Source organism: Glycine max, chromosome 14 (genome assembly GCF_000004515.6).
Source record: "Glycine max cultivar Williams 82 chromosome 14, Glycine_max_v4.0, whole genome shotgun sequence".
NCBI classification, from domain to species: Eukaryota; Viridiplantae; Streptophyta; class Magnoliopsida; order Fabales; family Fabaceae; genus Glycine; species Glycine max.
In genome coordinates this window covers 6430350-6452379 of record NC_038250.2, presented here as the reverse complement: position 1 = coordinate 6452379, position 22030 = coordinate 6430350, and the positions used below count along the sequence as shown (strand labels likewise).

The 22030-nt window shown below is 34.1% G+C and overlaps 1 protein-coding gene and 2 long non-coding RNA genes across 3 annotated transcripts; 1 reads left to right on the top strand and 2 right to left on the bottom strand.

The window, feature by feature from the left end:
• On the bottom strand, positions 1–2064 carry LOC100810442 (probable galacturonosyltransferase-like 1). Its single transcript, XM_003545242.5, has one exon. It carries the CDS (start codon positions 1600–1602, stop codon positions 517–519), a length of 1086 nt encoding a protein of 361 aa, XP_003545290.1. The 5' UTR covers positions 1603–2064; the 3' UTR covers positions 1–516.
• A 10735-nt stretch (positions 2065–12799) lies between these two features.
• Positions 12800–13388, bottom strand: LOC121173487 (uncharacterized). Its single transcript, XR_005888493.1, has 2 exons — positions 13279–13388; positions 12800–12905 (listed from the first exon to the last, which is right to left on the bottom strand). It is a non-coding gene; the product is annotated as an uncharacterized lncRNA (long non-coding RNA).
• Positions 13389–19416: 6028 nt separating this feature from the next.
• Positions 19417–20796, top strand: LOC106795744 (uncharacterized). Its single transcript, XR_001384523.3, has 2 exons — positions 19417–19916; positions 20098–20796. It is a non-coding gene; the product is annotated as an uncharacterized lncRNA (long non-coding RNA).
• The last annotated feature ends 1234 nt before the right edge of the window (positions 20797–22030 follow it).

Sequence of the window (22030 nt, the reverse complement as noted above, 5' to 3'; positions counted from 1 at the left end):
TGAACACGGAAAATGAAATTTCCTATAAAAATCCTCACTATGTTCACATTATCAGACCAAAAAAGAAATTAATCCGAATAAACGGATACAAAACTTATTACGCAGCTCGATCTTTGACTATATACAAACTTATTATTATTTGTTACAACATTAATCGTACAATCCCCCGTCACTGGAAAAAAAATTCACGAACCCCACTCCACTCACCTCCTTCACATCTTAATGTATGTGCGCTTGAACATCTTGGTCCGATGAGAAGCAAGCTATTCGTGAATTATAATTGGACCCATGTTATGTTGCTGTCTCTTCAATCCAATCTTCCCAAGCAGCGTAGAAATGAAGAAGCTTTGTATATACTATGTTACACGAATATCTCAAGGAGATATAAGATGAATTTGATGGTTAAGGAAAAAAAACAAAAGAGAAAGATTGTAATATTTGTTTTCTTTACTAACAAAAGTAACTACTGATAAAAAAAAAAAAACAAATATCCGAAATTCACATTTGAAAATTTGTTCAAGAGTCCAAAGAAAATGAGGTTTTCAATAGATCATAAGGTGCCCAAAGTGCATCCAAAGGACAAGGTCTATTAGCGTCTAATCTCATCCACGGTTTCCCTTTCCCACTCCAATGCAACAAACTCACCGGACCAGGGTGCAGATCCCGACACAAACCTCGAAAATTGTCCCCTCCTAAACCATGTTGGTTCCACCTATGATCCACCGAAACAATGTTCCCCGCAAACACAAGCAAAAACGGCGGCAACGAACCAAGTTCATAGATTCTCATCCTCTTCTGAAGCTCCATCCACTCCTCAATTTTCCTCGTGTAATCCCCTTCGCGCCACCGTTCCAAATCAATCACCATCACCCCCGTGTTAAAGTAACACGCTTTTCGTTTTCTCTCCGCGAACGTTAGCGACATAGAAGGGTTCGACCAGAAAGTGGGAGTGAAGTACGAGGTGAAGTTGGCGTTGCAGTATTCCGGCGCCGCCAGAACGCTGTTTTGTCCCAACGAGGTTGTCGCGAGCTTGGCGATGTCGTCGACGAGTACAAGGTCGGAGTCGAGGTACACCACGCGCTTCACGCGGGGAGGGAGGAGGTTTGGCAAGTAGCTGCGCGCGTAGTTGAGGGGGCAATCGAGTGCGGCGCGGATGGAGGTGGAGATGAGGTTTGAAACGACGGCGTCGTCAAAGGGGTAGAGTTGGAAATTCAGGTAGGGGAATGCGTTGGAGATTGTGGCGCGTAGGAGGGACGCGTTGGTGTTGGTGTTGGCGTTGGCGTTGGCGTTGGAGGAGCACACGAAGTGGAAGAAGGTGTTTTGGGGGCACGAAGAGTGTTGGAGGACGGAGAGGATCGCCGCCATGGAACCTCGGATGTATGTCGTGTCGAGTGTCATTGCCACGTGGACGGCTTCCTCGGAGGAGCTTAATATGTCGTGGTGTTCGATGGAGGGGCAGTTTGGGGAGTTGTAGAATTGAGGGGCTTCTTTGAATTGTTGTTTTCTAGAGGAGGATACACACGGGAAAAAGAACGATAGGGAGAGGATTATTAGAAAGTATAATAAGTGGGGTGGTGGTTTTGATTTTGGATTGAACTTCATGGTGTGTGTTTGTGTTGAGATTTGAGAATGAAAAGAGAGATCTAAGGGGTGGCTTATAATTGGAGTTTGAGCGCTAGCAAAGTTAAACTTATAAAAGAAGAGAAAAAGAGAGAGGGGAGCAAGGATGGGCTAGCCAGAGTGTTTAGTCAGAGATGGGAAGTCAAGAATATATGTGAATTAATGAAGGGGGAAGTTGGTGGTATTCACATTTTTTTTTCTCACGTAGGATCAAATATTAAATGATTATCTCTTTCATTGAGAATTCAAATTTATGTTCACCATGTGAAAGACTAACGTCTCCCCTAAATCCAACCCTAGTTAATAATTCACATTCCTTTTGAGCTTATTATCATTACCATAGCATTTTATTTGGCTATGGGATGGGGACCCTCGCCCTTTACTTCTCCTAAGGTTTTGACCTTGAATTCCCTTTGTGTCTAATTAATAACTTATGCTTTATAGCTTGCGTCATTTTATGGGCTATGCACTCAATATTAATACTGGCCGGATGGGAAGGGAAATGAGGCTTATCCACTTAGACATACAAGGAGAACGTACCTAATTTGTATTTAGTAAGTACCATGAATGAGAAAATGTATATCCAAATATGACAAAGTGTCAAACAGATCTCACATTCACCCTCCCTTGTATTTTCATTTTGATTTCTTTTACAATTTCTAAAATGAAAATAGTATCACACACTTATTATATTAATTATCACGGTTTTTATTTCAATTTATGTCTGTGATTTACTGTTTTGTTTGTTCTTTCTTTTAATCAATTGTGTGATAAACATTGTTCATAAAACTTGTGTGACACCAAATGACTACTTTATGCTAAAGTAACAGTGACACGAGACTGGTAAAGAGCATCCCCTAGGTAAACCGTAAACATATATATATTTGCTGTGGATCTTGCATCTAGCGTTGCTTTTACGGCTATCTCCAAATACACATTGAATCTTGTTCATGGTTCATGGTCATGACATTTAATTTCATTTTATTTAGTGGAACTATTACGCATTCATTCTTCCGAAAACTATGTCATAGCAACCGAATCTTCCACTGGGAGCATTTCCACACGGAAATATTTCTAAAATAAAACAAATCCACCAAGGAATATTCAAATTTAGAGGAATGATTTACAGCACTAGTTTTAACATTTTTTTTATTATGAGATCAAATGTAGGTAAATATCTTATCAAATAGAGAGTGGGACATTCATAAATTCAGCAAATAAAAATCAATAAAAAGAAAATAGCTAAAATATGTTTTTGTGTTCATAAATTTGAAAATATTCAAAATTCATCACAAAATTTTTAGTATTTTGTTCGTACTCACAAAATTTAAATCAATTACTTTTTACCTAAATATAGGTTTATAGATTATGATTTTTACATTAATTATATATATATAACTGATACAAATATAATATTTTTTATATTGATTGTACATATAACTTATATATATAAACAGTTATATGTGTAAGTTCGGATATTTAAATCTTCATTCGGCTAAAAAATGACATATTATAATTTTATGAGGATGAAAAACATAAAAAAAAAATTATACTTGGTTTATTAACACCATCTTCATTTAATTGACTCACTTGATTTCAATAATAATTAACTAGCTAGCAAGTTTTTTTTGTGTAAATCAAGGTGTTTCTCAGCCAAAAAGTCAATGACTAATTTTTCAGATATTGAGATTCATTTAAGAAATTGATTTTTTCCAAAATTTATTTTTTCATAAACATTAATAAAAAATTAAGCTTATGATCATATATTTAAGAGACAAAATTATTTATTAATCATGTCACACCCTAGTAACTAGCAACTAATTAAGTAGTAGTATTTCCGTTCCTCAAGATACAGCTAATAATTAAATTTATCTTTAGGTACATTATATTTTATATTTAAAGTAAACATGCTAATTAAGTAGTAGTATTTTTGTTCCTCTGGATACAGCTAATAATTAAATTTATCTTCAGACACATTATATTATATATTTAAAAGTAAACATGCTTTATAAGTTATAAAGTATGTATATCTACTCTTACCGAAGGCAAATGTCAACGATTTTCTAACCTGGTCTACACGAATATAAGTGGAATTAAAAAGAAAACCCCGCTGGAATCTATATTTTAAGTACAGTTAATCAACCTACGTATTATATATTAATTATGCTTACATGTTTTTTTAAGCCAGTATATCAACTGAGGATCTTTTGGTTTGCTTATAGATTCAAACTCCGTCAGCGCATAGGCCAATAGAGTAAGAACGTGATCTTGATCTTGAGTTACTATTGTCATTATTATGGGACTGGGAACCAATCCTGCATTCAATTAAAATCTTCTAAGCCTTAAGTTATCCCCCAACAACACCATCAAGATTATTTTATTTCACTATAAAAAAAAGTGAGACATGAGATCCATAAACTAGCTAGTATTGCTCTTGTGTAGTCCCATTATAGCAGCACATTATAGTCCTTCTTAGATACCTTAAAAATACAATAATAATCGAGTTAAAAAAAAAAAGTGAAAGGCAACACGTAGTTTGCAAGCAATTTGACGTTTTAACTTTGGGGATAAAGAAAGCATCAGAACCTTTTGGCTTTTGATCACATTTGACACATTGCAGCTTCTTCATTACTTGTTTAAACTTCACAATATTAATTAATTATATATAACCATATCCTTCATTCCTATGCCAAAACAAATTTATATGAAGCTTCAGCACACCAACCCCCCTCCCACCCCATATGATAATATAAAAAGAAAAAAAAAATATAACGAAATACCGCCAATGACATATATTTCGAATAAGAGAAGAATTTATGTGCCTTTGCCTCTGTCAGGAAAAAAAAAACTATTACATTATGAATAACAAGAAAGGCTTGAATTTAGGTTTGAACTATGAAGTGATCAAAACCGCGTAAAAAGCACGTGGGGATATATATAAAGGAAGACAAGTTTTCAGTTTTGGCCCCCTCCACTCGAATTATTTTTTGCATTTATAGTTTTGTATGTTTCCTAAAAGAAAATGCAATGATATCACTATTCACTAAAGTTCAAAATATAGGAGCACCGGCATTTGAATCCCAACGCAAAAATTAAAACGCGCTTGACCTCACAATGGTCTCAAAAGTCAGTCTTTTCATGAGTTGGCTCATTTGGTAATTCATCAGGTTTTGTTTTCTGCATACACAGCCTATACCATACCTACAAATTATGAAATTGGTCTTATTTGAATAAATTTATCCATAAAAATTTATAAAGAAGAAAATAAGAATATAAAAAGTTAAAATTAATTAGCTTGTATACTTTAATTTTTTGAAAAAAATTAGATGAGAGAGTTTTTATAAAATTTAAGTAGATAAGTTGATTTTAGTTATCTAAATTAAGATATTCAATTTATTTTATCTTCATAGTCTTTCTCTTAAATTTTTTATGAAGTTTCTCTAAGTAGGGTCTTAGTTCAATGTAAGTAATGTCGGTGCTCTGCTCAGAGCAATCGGATAAATAGTGAAGCCCATGACACTGTTTATAATTCCTTTTCAAATTAATTTCAGGATACAAATTTGATTTTCATGCACAAATTATTTCCGCCTCCGTCATGTAAAATGAAAATTTCTAGCGCAATGGATGGGTCAAAGATTGGTTATATATGGATTACAGTAGTCCAAGTAGGAGTGGGTCACATTCTCCATGCAGACATCCTGTGGACATGTTTTGCTACCTTACTTTCCATTTTGCATTGCATGTGTTCTGTACATTATCTCATATTCTCATTATATATATTTATACAAATAGTACAAATTAATTTATTAAAACCCTTATACTCAAGATTTTGAATCTAGATAGTTCAGTGCTTCAATAGTCTGTTTGGATTTTCCATTGAAACCTCCAAACATAATTGAACAAAAGCTTGCAAGTTCTCAAAGGGGAATATATCCAAACACACTGAACCAACTCTCAAGTCTCATCTATTAATAATAGTTAATTACACAAATTACAAATATCGTTAAAAGAATTTCAAAATAAGTGTATAAAAACTTCTATACATAAAAGTTACAATTTTCTATTTTTTATTTGAAGTTATGTACTTTTTTAAAAAATAACCCTGAATGTATATCTAAACATCAAAAGATTGTAACCTTCTCACAAATATTTTGACTACTTTTGAGTAACCTATTGATACACTTTCTTTTAACACATTGTGTGTGTGTTTGTATTAGCGTAGCTATTATTTATTTAAAATAATTTACAACCCAAATCTTGTTATATGAACTTTTTTTTTATAAATTATTATATCCTAAAAACTAGTCAATCCAAACATGCAATTATATTATTTTTCTTCATTATCTTTTCTTGAAGCCTATATTTATTTATTTTTATCACATATATATATGTAGCACTTGATTTTATTTAGATGCAAACATTCATCGCTATCCGTGTGTTATCAGTAATTTTAGAATCCATAATCATCTGTATGGAATAGAAATCAGAATGTAAGCAAAAAGAATTCTGATTGTTTAATCTAATGCATACATGAAACAAAAGAGAAGGGAGAGAAAAGGGAAAATTTAGAAAACAATGGAGAAGGAAAATCAAGCAAATTTATAATGGTTTTGCTAATAAAAAATGTGTTTATAATTAAAAAATATTTTCATGTAATTGAAATAGAATCTTATTTAAATAAACTTCTCTATCGACATTTATAGTAAGAAAGTTAATAAAAATGCAGTATAATGAATTAAACTTATCTAATAAACTAAAATCAATTTATAAATTATCATGGTAGCCGACAAATTTGTGCAGTTAGCTTTTCTTTCAAAGAATATATACATGATATAAGAGGTTCTTAACAGACTGAACCTAAAAGATATTTTTTCTTTTCCATCACTTTGATATGTAAAAAAAAATCTGAAATTTTATTTTTTACGATATTTTTAAATTGAATATTTTTTATAGATCGAGATGGACGATTCCATGTTTATAATTAAAAAGAATGTTTATGAGAGGTTTTTGAATGAATCTAATTTATATTTCTCCTTGTCAATTTTATATAAATTCTTCTTTTTTTTTGGAAAAAATATAAGAAAAAGAATGTTGATGTAGAGAGTTTATTTCCATCTTCTGAGTAATATTAGGTACCTACCTCAAGAGATGAAAGTATGCATTTGAATGAAAAGTTAAATAAAAGAATTTTTTTATAAAAATTAAGTATATAAATTGATTTCAGCTTATGAAATAAGTTTAATTCATTTTATGTTTTTATTTTGTTTCTCTATAAACAGTTATAGAGAAATTTATCTAAACAGTATTTAAGACGATATTTGTTATCTTTTTAGCCAATAGTGTTTTAATCGAATGATATGAGTATATGACCACTGTTGGGTTTGCCCATGAGTAGTCTAAGAGACTGTTACGAGTCTATCCCAATGTTTCCATATGTTCTCCTTTAGATGTTAGGCTTAGGCCCAAGTAAATAAGTCAGAAGGTTCTTGAGAACAATTAGCATTGTTAGAACATGTAGCTGTTACTGGAAAACATAGGCGGAACTGTGCAGATGATCAAGTTGCAGGTTCTGGCTTGCCTTTTGAGTTTGTTGATGGGTGTCAATCTCAGTTTTTACCAGAATTAGGACTACTGATGTTGTTTCTGTAGCCGCACTTGGTGTTGTTCATCTTGGCTCTCTAAATATCAGCTTTTTTTTATTTATTGTCTACTCAAAATTACTCAATCCAATGTCCTAGTCAAATACAGGGTAGTTTAAGGAGTTCACCTCAGCTGGATAAATTGAAGGAAAATTTGTCTTTAGATATTTTTCCTACTTGCTTTTACGATACACAGAAATCTATGAAAAGTGAAACAACAGATGTTTTAATGCCCCTTCAATGTTCTGGGACTAGGAGGAACTATACACCTCTTCCTGCTTGTGGGAACATGTCTGATAATGTGGCCATGCAAGAAGGGCCTGAATTGTACATTGATGAAAGTTCCATTTTGCTTCAGTCGATATCCAATATGATGAATGTGGACTGTCAGGAATTTGAAGAGATGACACCTCTTTATGGGACGAAGTATGAAGGATGAAGTAGTGGATGCAAAGATATGAGTTTGGAATCAGGAAAGAACGTCTCATCATTTTTAAATGATTTTGTTACAGATAATGCTAGCTTCAATGTTAAATATGTCCTTCAGAAAAAATTCAGAGTTGATTCAGCATGCTTTTCTTCAGTTTTTCTTGGTACAATTGTTTGTGGAAGTGATAAGTTGCATTATGTGGATACTAACCAAAAAGGGGCATTGAATTTTGCCCAACCTTCAAAAAAGCAAACTCCCAGCAACATATTGAAATGTTAGAAGAAATCATTCCTAAGGAAACAGATGGAAAATGGGGTATTCCTTCCTATTCTTACCCACGCTTTATACGGTTACTTCAATTTGATTGTTATAGCAGAGATGTGTTATCAGGGTTTAGTTATATCTATTGGTGGGTTGAAAAATTCTTTGAAGAGGGTATCACTCTCGGCACTGTTAGAGTATCTAGAAGAGGTTGAATCAAAAGATCCTAATACAAGAACATCTAGGGTATACATGCTATCTGCTGAGTGCTGACATCCTGTGGGATCTTCAACAATACTACAAGAAATCTGACAGAATTATCGTACCCACTTTAAAGACCATTGAGGTTCTGTTCAGAAAAAAGATATTCATTGATATGGAGGCTTACACTCCAGCTTTTTGTGGTGCTGTTTTGGATTCTCTGTCATTTGAATTGAAGAGATCAAAAGACTTCTCTAAGTTGTATGCTGGTATTGCAATACTTGGTTATGTAGCTTCAGTTCAGGAACCTATCAATATGAGGGCATTTTCTCAACTTCCTGTTGTTGTCCCTGCAAGCTCGGCAATCGTATCCTCTGCATGTGCTGATCTAGGGATTCAATGGCCAGCTTCTACTCTCAAGGCTGGTTTGCCATGATCACAACCTTAAGGACAAGGCTGTTGTGGAAGGGTGGAGTAATGATAGGACCAGTGTTGGGTCTGCATACGAGTAGTCTAAGAGACTGTTATGAGCCCTACCCAATATTTTCATATGTTCTCCTTTAGATATTAGGCTCAGGCCCAAGTAAATAAATCAGGAAGTTCTAGAGAACAATTAACATTGTTAGCATTTTTATAGGGTAAATAATCATTTTTGTCCTTCAATATGTAATTTATTGATAAATACGTCTCTGAAAAATGAAAATACAAAATTTAGTCTCTGAAAGTGTAAAAAGTGCGACAAATATATCATGCCGTTAACTTTTGTCCGTCACTGTTAATAAAGTCGCCTATGTGACACAGAAGGACAAATTTGTCACTGAAATAATGACCAACGTGAATTGCCAGCATAGGGGCATATTTGTCATAATATTTTTTTAACTTTTCATCTTTTCACTCCGTTGACAGATGACAATACAAAATTTAGTCCTAGAAAATATAAAAGTGCAATAAATATATCCAAATGTTAATAATAGATTGTGACTAATTATTATTATTATTATTATTATTATTATTATTATTATTATTATTATTATGTGTTTATAATTTAATGCTTATGTTTGTTTAGTACTTATGTAATATGTTTTTTAAATTTCCTTTTAATATATATATTTTTATTATTTTAATTTTCTTGTCAAACCTTAATCTTTACCGTTAAAAAAACTTTATCTTATATCTTATAATTTTATCAAATTTTTACTAAATTTCTCATTTTTAATTTTTAAAATTATTTCATATCTCAATTTCAACTTAAGTAACCTTATATTTAGATTGAAAATAATATGTCGAGAGTTTTGAGTAAAAAAAAAAACACAATCGGCTGCTAGACCAAATTTATTTATCTTAGAATAAAATATTAATCAACTATTTTTTTTTTAAAAAAAAAGTCTCACAAAATTTAATCAATTGAGTTATCATTTAAAAAATAAAAGTCTTTTATTTCTTGAAATTTTTTGTTTCTTCAATTAATTATTAATCTTTATCATGTGTTCTTCCATAATATGTCAAATGGAATGGAAGGTTGTTGTCGCCTATAAATCAGCAAGAGTTACAACTCTACGTTCCGCAAGTAATAAACTTTTGTACTAGTTTTTGTTTTTAAGTTAACATTTGTATTAGTTTGAGCATTATTATATTTTTTATTTAAATTTATTTGGGTTCTTTATTTGTTAGTAACTATTTTTCATTTCATTCATATTATGTATAATAAATATTATCTCGAGTGAAAGCACATAAGATTTATCCACAAGATTCTTTCACATTTGAGGTATATATATATACGTTTTATTGATTAAGAAAAAAGACTTATAATTTCACTTTAGTTTTATCTAGTTTAAATTTTATGAGACTTTCTTTTTTAAAAAAAAAGTTGATTATATTATTTTTTAAAAATAAATAAATAAATAAATTTGGTCATGTGACTCGTTGTGTTTTTTCTACTCGAAACACATGACATATTAATTTCAATCTAAATATTATAGTATTTAAGTTGGAATTAGGATATAGAATAATTTTAAAGATTAAAAGTGAGAAATTTAGTAGAAATTTGATAAAATTATAAAATATAAGATAAAGTTTTTTTAACGGTAAAGATTAAGGTTTGACGAAAAAATCAAAATAATAATAATATATATATGAAAAGACAATTCAAAAATATATTGTATAAGTACTAAATGAATAACAGTAAATTACAAACATATAATAATAATAATAAGTTACAATCTATTATTAACATCCAGATATATTTGTCATATTTTTTATATTTTGAACTAAATTTTGTATTTTCATCTTTTAGGGACGTATTTGTCAACGGAGTCGAAAGATCAGAAGTCAAAAAAATATTATGACAAACATGTTCATATGCTGACAATCTACGTTGACAATTATTTCAGTGATAAATTGGTCCTTCTGTGTCACGTTGGTGACTTTATTAGCGGTAACGGACGGAAGTTAACGACAAGATATATTTGTTACACTTTTTACATTTTTATGAACTAAATTTTATATTTTCATTTTTTATGGACACATTTATCAATAAATTACACATTTCGAGACAAAAGTGGTTATTTACCTTTTGTTCCTTTTGTTTATGCATTATGTTACTGCTTTTGGTTGGTCGTTGAATTGGTACCACCATGCCTATGCTATAAATTCCTTGTAATTGTTCTGTCAAAAATTTGAAAAAGAATCAATTGCGTTTTAAATTTCCCCTTCTCATGCTAGTTTCTCTGGTGTTCTCCCTTACTCGAAAAGGGCCTGTATAATCAAGATCAAATATTGAACATTTATCAACAAAATCACATCCAATGAATGAAAAGCGCAAAAAATACTATATGTAATTTTGAAAGTGATACTGATGAGCATCTCATAAACTAGTTGCAGAACTAAACATATTAATTTTTAGAAGTATATATTCATAAAAAATAAACAACAAGCATTGTTATAATTACAAGATATAGAGGCTGTGTACGTGGAAATTTTTATTGGGAGAAATAAAATTCATATGAATGATATAGTGAGTTAATCTGATTGACTTTTCATTGTGGAAATATCTCATTTCTAGAAGAAGAAAAAAAGAAGTTAGAGAAAGAAATGTTGGCGTCCACATCCACTAATGATATCTTGCAGTGTGCAATGACGTTTACATTAGCTTTAGACTGCAAATTGTCGCTATAATAGTTGTGTTTGCATATCGCATAGTGCTTCTTCTAATTTTCTTTTTCCTCCCAGCATATTGGTTAATTTTGAACACGGAACAATACAATAATTAGAGGGATATTCGACAAGGCCCACGAACAAAAATGTCACATAGTCTTTAGCACTACTTACTACAATCCCAAACAAAAGAAGCCATGTGATTATACTCCTTTTATCTTATACTATATGGTTTTCTAAGTTTTTTAGTTTATATCAAAATATTTTTATTTTAGAAATTAAGAAATATTAATTTCTTTTTTAATAATACTTTTATTTATTAGTTTATCACTTAAATATGTTTATAATTATATTTGTCCAAAAAATTAGTTATATGTTATAAGTTGTGTAATTAATAATTTTCTTGAAAATATCAGATGGAAGAAGTATAAATAATAGATGGTATGATTCTCAGGTCATATAGTTCAAGCAAATAATGCAATTAAATTTAGGGAACTATTTCAGACATTTAATATTTTTGATGGTACACGCAATAATTTTCTAAAATATAAAATATGCTTATGGGTGTTTTGGTTATAAATAACATATTAGCTTTTTTATTTTTGTAACACCTTTTTTTTTCTGGTAAAACTATATTCTTTTAGTGTAACTTACTTTCATTAATGTTATTTTGTGTGAATGTTTGTTATCGTTGGTTGGTGGCATAAATGTGTTGATTCTCATGCCATAGTTGAAAGCAATGCAATTAAATTTAATGTCATGGGCCCAAATGAAAGAGGAAAAAAAATCCAATGCCCAACAAAGGCTGTCGTCGAATTGACTTTGAACTTTAATGACAGAAAAAAAACTTTGAATTTTAATTTCAAAGACGTGAATATTTTTTTTTACAAGTATAATAATTTCAAAGGTTACAACCTCATATCCTGATTTGTTCTCTTTAGTTCTATCCATTTTAGTGAAATCAACTTGAACCACTTTAGTTCTATCCATTTTAGTTCCATTGTTTCTTTCTTCTTTTTTTGCGAGTTCTGAGTCATAAATCAGAATGTTTATGTAAAAACCGTTAACCAAATACCAAACCTTGCCTTGGTATTAGATATAGAGACTTTCAGTCTTCAAACATGCCATAAAAACATATGGCTCTTAGCATAATAAGGTAACAAACTGTTGATACGGAGCACGTGCCCACTATACACTTAAGGTAAACCATTTTGGAAAAGTAAAAATAATAGGCAACTAATGCCAACTAATGCCAACTATATCATATAAATGTTTAGTCCTAATGTCCTATGTGACCAAGTGTTGTTCTTGAAAACTACTATAGTTTGGGCAAAAGCTTGTCTCTTGAAGACTTTGTCTCCAAACCAAGGTTCAGAGATTCTAACCTGAAAATCAAACACACTAAAACAGGCTAGAATCTTCGCACATCAATGTTAACGTTTAATCCTAACAAACTATGAACAGGCTGGGATCTATCAACACCAAACTGCAGTTATACAAGATGAATGCAACTAGTTATCAAGGTACTTAAATTTCTAGACTCATGATTAATGCACAAAAGCAATATGATTCTACACATCTTCAATACATCTAAACCGCATCTGAAACAACAAATGAACTAATAAGAATAACACCGATAAAATATAGAAAGTTGGTGGATAATTATAGTACACATCTAAATGGTTTTCTCAAATAAGATTAGCACAACTACATGCATCAAACTAATAACTGTATCTGTATTTGCTTTCATAATTTTGCACGTGGATGCAAGCCAGATCCCATAAACTAATCATAGAGGAGAACTACAAGAGTAATAAGAGAGTATAATATGAACCATTTCCTTAGTTAGAAAAAGAAAAAAACACAGACTATGATAAGAAACCAGAAGCAGCACCAGGTGCAGTAGCTACAAAGCCAAAAAGGAGGGTGCAAAAAGAAAAAAAGTCCAAAAGAAAGATTTTGAAACCATCTTACCTCAATGATTATGTTTGAGGGAGAATGGATAGAGTTGACCGAGTAATCTTGTTTGATGCTTGTCTGCCCATAGGGGACAAGCCTAACAAATTTGGTTATTGTAATATTCCTAGAATCCTATCAGCACAATTCTGTTACTAGGAAACACTATAAATATACTATGTAAATAACAAGAGGAATGTAAAATATACAATTACCTTTAATCTCCCTTCTTCTTCTTCCTTGAATTCCTGGAGGTCATGACCTTCGAAGTCAGTTTGGCATCAGAGGTCCTATCATTGGTGCTCTCGTTGTCCTCATGGGTGATCCCAACAAAGTCTCGGGATCCTTAGACAGACTCGAGGGTGCTCTTGTCCATCTCACCAATCAATAGCTATACTTGGGTGAATCAATGCATTCCATGACCTTGAAGATCAATGAGCTTCTTCATCGTGTCTCTCCTTTGCTTTCATCCTCCACAGCAACGCCACCTCCGTTACCTCATTCCCATCCTGTCCCTGCATCAACACACAAAATGAAATTAGATGTACCCAGGTTTGAAGGCACTGAACCACTTGGTTGGATCTTCAAGATCAACCAATTTTTAGAGTACCATGGCACTCCAGAACACGATCGTTTAACCATTGCCTCGTTTTACATGGAAGGTAGGGCCCTTGCTTGGTTCTAATGGATGACAAGCAATGGCCAATTTACCTCCTAGCTTGTTTTCCTACAAGCCTTGCAAACCCGTTATGCCCCTTCCCAATACGAAGACCCTACATCTACCCTATTTAAGCTCACTCAGAGGGGAACGGTGGGACAATACTTGTCGGAGTTCGAGGATTTGTCTAACTGCATCATCGGCCTTCCACCTCCTTTCCTTCTAAGCTGCTTCATCTCGGGCCTAACGCCAAATATTCACCGTGAAGTGCAAGCTCACCAGGCTTTGACTCTGGTCTAGGCTGCTAGCCTTGCGCAGCTTTAGGAAGAGAAGCTTCTGGACCACCGCCAGCCGTCGCGGACACACGCTTCGCAACCCACTCCACCAGGCCCTCTTCATGCCACACTGTTACCACCACTTCTTCCTTCGCCTCCTCGACCGCCGCCACCCACCTTGAAGCGCCTGACCCCGGACGAGATAACCTCACACCATGAGTGTGGGTTATGATTCAATTACGATGAAAAGTACCATAGAGGTCACCGTTGTACCTCTAGGGTTTTACTCCTAATCGTGGAAGAGGAAGACCCTTTGTGGTCTAATATAGACCCAATTGACCTGCCTCCTGACCCGCCCGACAGCCCTGACCCGTACCCGATCCAAATCAGTCTCAATTCGTTAACGGGCCACTTAGCATCGGAAGGGCATGATCACCGACCACCACACGATCCTTCTGGTCAACAATGGGAGTATCCACAACTTCATTCAACAACAGCTCGTCACCCAGCTGGGCTTACCTTATCGGGAAACTACACCTTTACGGGTGATGGTTGGTAATGGCCAACACCTGGAATGCAATTGCCTATGTGAAGCAGTCATCATTGACATTCAGACTACTAAATTCACAGTGGATCTTTATGTCCTGCCGATATCGGGTGCCAATGTAGTTTTGGGTGTCCAATAGCTTAAATCATTAGGCCCAATTCTCAGTAATTATAACACTTTGTGCATGCAACTCTTTCATGAAGGGCGCTTAGTCGAATTAAGGGGAGATAACGATGCCACCTAGGACTCCTTACCCCACCGCAACTTCGCCATTTATGTCGCAAACAGGACAATGCTCTATACTTTCACATTGCGGTGTTTTCGGACTCAAATCCTCCCTCAGCCAACACAGACCCTCCCCTAGAAATCCAAGCCTTACTCACTAAATTTGGTTCATTGTTTCAAAATCCTCAGGCTCTACCTCCGACAAGGGACACTGACCACCACATTCACCTGATTCTGCACTCAACCTCGGTCAACGTGCACCACTACTGCTATCCTTACTATCAGAAGCATGAAATTAAGCTTCAAAAAGGCCTTATCCAACCCAGTACGAGCCCGTTCTCTTTGCCGGTATTGCTCGTGAAGAAACATGATGGTTCTTGGAGATTCTGTGTGGACTATCACACTTTGAATGCACTCAAAGTCCGAGATAGATTTCCCATTCCCACGATTGACGAGTTTTTGGATGAATTGGGAGGTGCTAGATGTTTTTCAAAGTTGGACCTGTTGTAGGGATACCATCAAATTCGAATGCATGCCGCAAATATCCCCAAAACAGCCTTCCGAACACACCATGGTAATTAGGAGTTCAAAGTAATGTCATTCGGGTTGTGTAATGCATCGTCATCGTTCCAAGCCACCATGAACATGATTTTTCGACCTTACCTCTAACACTTCATCATCATCTTCTTCTTCAATGATATCCTCATATATAGTGGTTCCTTTGAGGATCACTTACGTCACCTAGAGACAACATTTCAGGTGCTTCTTGAAAATCAATTTGTTTTGAAATTGTCTAAATGTTTCTTTGCTCAATCTCAGGTGAAGTACCTTGGTCATCTCGTGTCTCAGAAGGGGGTTGAACTAGTGGCTTTGAAGGTGGCAGCCATTCATCAATGGTCAGTTCCTCGTTCTACCAAAGCCTTGAGGAGCTTCTTGGGCCTCACGGGATTTTATCGTAGGTTCATCAGAAGTTACGCTACCATTGCAGCTCCCTTGGTCAAGGTCACCACTATCGAGCCATTCCAATGGATGACTCAAGCTCAGACAACTTTCGAGCAACTTAAACAGGCCTTATCGTCAGCACTTGTTCTAGCCTTGCCCGATTTCCAGCTGCCCTTCACCATCGAGACTGATGCTTCCAGGGTAGGAATGGGTGCGGTCCTATCTCAACAGGGGCACCCCATTGCCTTTTTCAGCAAACCCTTCAGCCCGAAGCTTCTTTGTGCTTCTACGTATGTACGAGAATTATTTGCGATTACAACGACGGTAAAGAAATGGCGCCAGTACCTTCTCGGCCACCGTTTCACCATTATTACCGACCATCGCAGCCTCAAGGAATTATTAACCCAAGTGATTCAAACCCTGGAGCAACACATGTATTTGGCACGATTAATGAGGTATGACTATCAAATTCAGTATCGTTCCGGCATACATAACCAAGATGCTAATGCTCTATCCAGATTGCCAGAACAAGATCCATCATTGTCCATGATCCTGTCTGTGTCGTCCTTAACTTTTTTGGAAGAACTTCATCGACAACTTGACAATCATCAAGAATATATCTGCCATTGCCAAGATGTCCTCGATAATCTGGCCAAACACCCACAATTTTCAATTTCGGATGATCTGGTGTTGAACAAGGGTCGTATTTGGTTACCATAGGCACTTTTGATAATCTCCACCTTGCTCACAGAGTATCATGCCACACCTACGGGTGGCCATACAGGGGTTGGAAAGGCTATAGCCCACATATTGGAAAACTTCTATTGGCCCGGACTCAGAGATGATGTTAAACAATTTATGGCCAAATGTGTAGAGTGTCAAGTTACAAAATATGAAACATAGAGGATAGCTGGATTATTATGCCCTCTTCCAGTCCCATACAGACCTTGGAAAGATCTCTCGTTGGACATCATTGTCGGACTTCCATCGTACCATGGAAATACAATCATACTCGCGGTCATTGATCATTTTTCTAAAGGTATTTATCTAGGAATGTTACCCTATGTTCACACTGCGCATACGATGGCTTCATTATTCATGGAAATCATGGTCAAAATCCATGGGATTCCCCGTAGTTTGGTCTCCGATAGAGACCCATTGTTCATCAGTCGTTTTTGGCAAGAACTTTTCCGGTCAAGTGGGACACAACTGCAAATGAGTTCTGCATACCATCCGTAGAGTGATGGGCAAATAGAGGTCTTGAATCACATAGTTGAGCAATACTTGTGCGCCTTTGTTCATCACCGGTCGGGCACATGGGGAAAGCTTCTCCCTTGGGTAGAATGGTCCCACAACACCTCGTGGAATGTGGGAATAGGAACCACTCCATATGAGATAACCTTTGGTCACAAACCCTTCAATTTTCCAGAATACATTGTATGGTCCTCTAATATCGATGTTGTTGAAGATATATTGATTGATACAGAAGAAACCTTCCAAGCCATTCGCAAGAAGCTTATGAAAGCTCAAGATGCCATGAAGAAGCACGCTGACAGTAAACGCCGAGAAGTGAGTTATCAGGCAGGTGATTGTTCGCGATGCGTTGGCAAGTGTACAGATTCGCTCAAAGTAGTAAATAAAATGGTAAGAATCGAGTATTGTATCCACAGGGAATTTGTTTCGCTCAGAAATTTGTATATTTAGTGAGAAAACATTTGTTTGTATAAATTGAAAGCAAGTGAATAACAAGTTGAGTTTTTGTATGAAAATCTAGTTAACTATAAACTAAATATCTACGGTTTAAGAAGTAAAAATAGTCAAGTGAGAAAGCGTTGGGTTGTTCTACTGAATCAACCTTGATATTGCTATATAATTTTCTTTATTTAATGTTATCCTAGTGTTCTTATGCTGAGAAATTACCCAAACCAAGATCCCTCGAGTGAATGGGCCTAACTCTCTTTAAACCTCGTCCTTAATCCCTCAATAAACTTCGCCTAAAAGAGTTACATTAAGTTTACAGCATAATATGGACTAAATCGCTGCACTTCATTCCTAGACATACAGTTTTCTAGCTTGCTCTATCAAGTTCTAAGGCTTTAAAGCACTTCCCAATACTAAAAATCCTAACTATACGTACAAATGGGTAATCAAGCCACAAGCATGAAAAAAATAAGCATGGATAGAAGCAATGAACACATAAAAACAACATTAAACATATAGTAAGAGAATTTTACATCAAAGGTTCAACAGAACTCCTCAACCAAGAGGTTTAGCCTTCCATTACAAGTAATGAACTTTCAATACAAAAGACAGATTTTGAGGGAAGAAAATGGCTAAGGAGGGTTGAGGATGTCTCATTCAACCTCTAGAACCCTAATCTAACTCCTCTAACCTAGACTTTCTTGGTGGCTTCGTTTCTGTCGCCCTAGCTTTTCCTTTGGCTTTGTTTTTCGACTCCTCTTTTTTAGTTTTCGCCAACTTCAGTGTTTTAAAGGCTCCTTGACGTTTTAGATTCTGAAGGCTCGCTTAGCGAGATTGGCTCGCTAAGTGCGAATAAGTGAATTTTGGCTTAGCGAGCTAGGCGCACTGAGCACGAGAAGAGACAAACGACTCGCTGGGCGAGCTTGTGGCGCACTAGGTGAGCACATCTCTGACTGATCCTCTTTTAGGGTTTCCCAACACGCTAAGCGAGTTGGATGCCTCGCTTAGCGGAACATCAACTTCATGAACCTTCTCTTCTTTTAGCCTGAAACTGAAGTGGTTTCAACATTAATTCACAAAATGAGAATATCTACTATATAAAATCAAACTAATCATGAAAATATGTACAATTCCTACAAAAATAATCATAAATTAGAGGAACGAGACTAATTTCATATAATTATTCAATACAAAAGTTAATCGTAAATAACGACTAACAGTGACTGGGTCTTGGCAGATGAAGTAATTTATGTTCGAATGTTTTGACTAGTTTGTAAAATTTAGCATAATTTTTTTTATTCAATGTAGAAATCACTTAAAATTGCTTCAACTTAGTGTATGTTTGAATGAGCATTGGTAAAATTAATTTTGAATGGAATTGATTTCGTAAAATTGATTTTAGTTAAAATTGATTTTGAAGTGATGTGATTTATGTTTGGATATTTTATTATAAAATCAAGTTAAAAGTAAAATTCAATACAAAATTTTGGATCCAACACAAAAGCTATTCAAAGTTACTTCAACCCATAATTAATTTTAAATTCTTTCCAACGTGAAGCCAAACATGTGAAAATGTATTCAAAATCAATTTTGGACTCATAATCAATTCGTCAAAGTCAAATCAAATCAATTTCAGACCCAAAATCAATTTTTCAATGTAAAAACAAACATGTAAGTATGTGTTTAGTTTGACATTAAAAAATTGATCTAGAATTGATTTTAGATCTATGTTTACATGTTTAGTTTCACGTTATTTAAGATTTTTTTACTTAAGTAACTTTGAGTAATTTTTACATTGGATTAAAAAATTTATGTTAAGTTTTACTTTTAATTTAATTTTATAATAAAAATATCCAAACAAAAATCACATTACTTTTAAATTAATTTTACAAAATCAATTTTACTCATGTTCATCTTAACGCACATTAAATATCCATATAAAATCATGTTAACCGGTAAGTCAACGTGATTTAACTTAAATCGATAAGGCTGCATATGTCATGTACGATGATAAAAAGAAAAAATGGACAAAAGCTCAATATCATGAGAATCTAAAAAAAAACAACACAAAGAGGGGGGGGGGGGGGGAGATGTTGAACTACACCTTGGTTGTTAAAACAAAATTGCAACTTTCTACAAGTGATGAAATGGGGTTCGCAAATTCAGGCCATTCACAATCAACCCAAAACGATTAAGCAAAGAAATTATGATAAAAAAGGGAAAAGAAGAAGTTGGGAACGTGCAGAAACCAAAGCTGACAAAGCTATAGATCCTCCAAGTCAGAACCTCAAAAGGAGGAAAGAATGAGGTATTGTTGATTGTTTTTGGTTTTTACATGAAGATTAAAAAAAAGATAGTGAAAGATGCAATTGCAAAAGGATAATTTTTTTTTTTAAAAAAAAAACAGAGTGGAAGTGTGTTTTGACTATGTTTAGTGCGTGATGAATATGAAATTATGATTATTATGATCCCATTTGCCTTGGTTGCAGAAAAGAAAGTGACGAGTTCCAGCTGGCTTTGAACTAATTGTTATTTGTTTTGTCTGTTAAGCATCACTTCACGGGACATTCGTAGAACAATGTTTATGTAGCAGGTGATAAATCTCACATAACCGGAACCCAACACCCACACCCCGTCGTTGTCGTTCTTGCTCCAGCGCTCACCGCTCCTCCAGTCGGCGCCGCCACTCTTCTTTGCGACTGTCGATCTGCAACTTGCCACCTACGCCTCTTAGATTTGAAAAACTAAACCCAGTAAGAACTGGCAGTTGCAGGCAGTTCTCAGATCTGCAACACTCGGAGTTTGGCTTTAATGGCCGCCTTGAGAGTCTCCCACTCGCTCTCCTTCTTGAGCTGGTCCGCGAGCACCACAAAATCTGAAGCAAAAGGGTGGGCACGAGTTTGACGGCAACAGGAGCGGTGGCGGCAACGGCGGCCAGGTTGTTGGGAGTTGCGACGCCTTGGTTTTCAAATACTGGTTCTGGAACTTCAATTAGTGAACATTGGTTTTCAAATTTTGATGCTATTTTCTAATTCGATGTTGATGTCCCATATGTCGTGCAAAAACATACATTTGTCCTCTTTCCCTAGTGGTGAGTGTAATAGTAAGTCATGAATATAAGAAAGAGGAGTATAATTTGTTTTTTTATTTCCGGCAAAAACAAATATATATTGATAAATTGGATACAAGTTGTACCCTTAAGTCTTATACAATCCAGATTACATGATACATCATACAAGACCACTAGCAAACAAATAAGTCTTATTATACAGCGGTTGCATCGAAATATTGACATACTATCTTTGTAGGTCTTCTAGAAGGGGAAGCTCTAACCCACGTTTCTTATTACTCTTCCAAAATTGTCACATTTTTCTTTGTTTTGTCTATCTTCTGTTTTATATTGCCATAGCTTTATGTCATTTCACATAATTGAAAGGAGAGAAATAACATCGTGGTTTGATATGCTTTTATTTAAAGAATACATTTTATTCAAACCAAATTGAATAAATACACAAAAATAAGAGTACTATTTAACAAAAGAGTGTTAAAAAAAAGAAATAGACAAATAAGACTACTACATCGACTAAATTTAATTATAGCATAGGAAATATCGGCAATAAAAATATTTCATATTTTTGTATAAATCTTCAAAACAAAATAAAAATAAAGATATTTTAAGATTACAAATAAAAATATTCTTAAAACAAACAAACTATTAAATATATGGTGTTGGAAAAAAAAATCAAAATTATGAAATTGCCCTTAGTTAAAAATACAAAGCCCAAATTTGGCTTCTTTACTTGTCAAATGTTGCGAAATAGAAGTGAGATCTGCAACCACTCTGTCGCCACGAACCTTCTAAACGTTGATTATAAAATAAAATAATAACAATTAGTGGAGGCTTAAAATCGTAAGTATGTGAAAACTACTTACTAGTGCAATACTAGTGCAGTAGCACTTATTAGAGAGCCAAAAAGTGTAAAAGCAAGACATGTCCCCACTGCGTATGGTTAGCTTTAATTTAGATGAAATTACTTAATTGAACTGATTTTGAAATTTATAAGATAAAATTAAATCATTTAAAAATCAGAACACCAAATTAAATTAAAATAATAATTTAATCCTTTTAATTTCTTAATTAATATTTTGATTAAAATCCTAATTAACATTGTACTAGTATTTTTTTAGTCAGTCACCCTGTCCATGTGTAAGAAATGTTGTGTAGCAGCAGTTAACTTAGGTCGATAAATTATTCTCAACGTTATGGGAAACATGAATAAAAATTATTACCTCTAAACTTATATATAAATAAAAAAAAGTGATATCATATATTAAACTTAAATATAATAAGTAAATTTAATTAATTTTATTATATTTAATATTATTATTTTTAAAATATTTTATTTAATTTTAATGATTTAC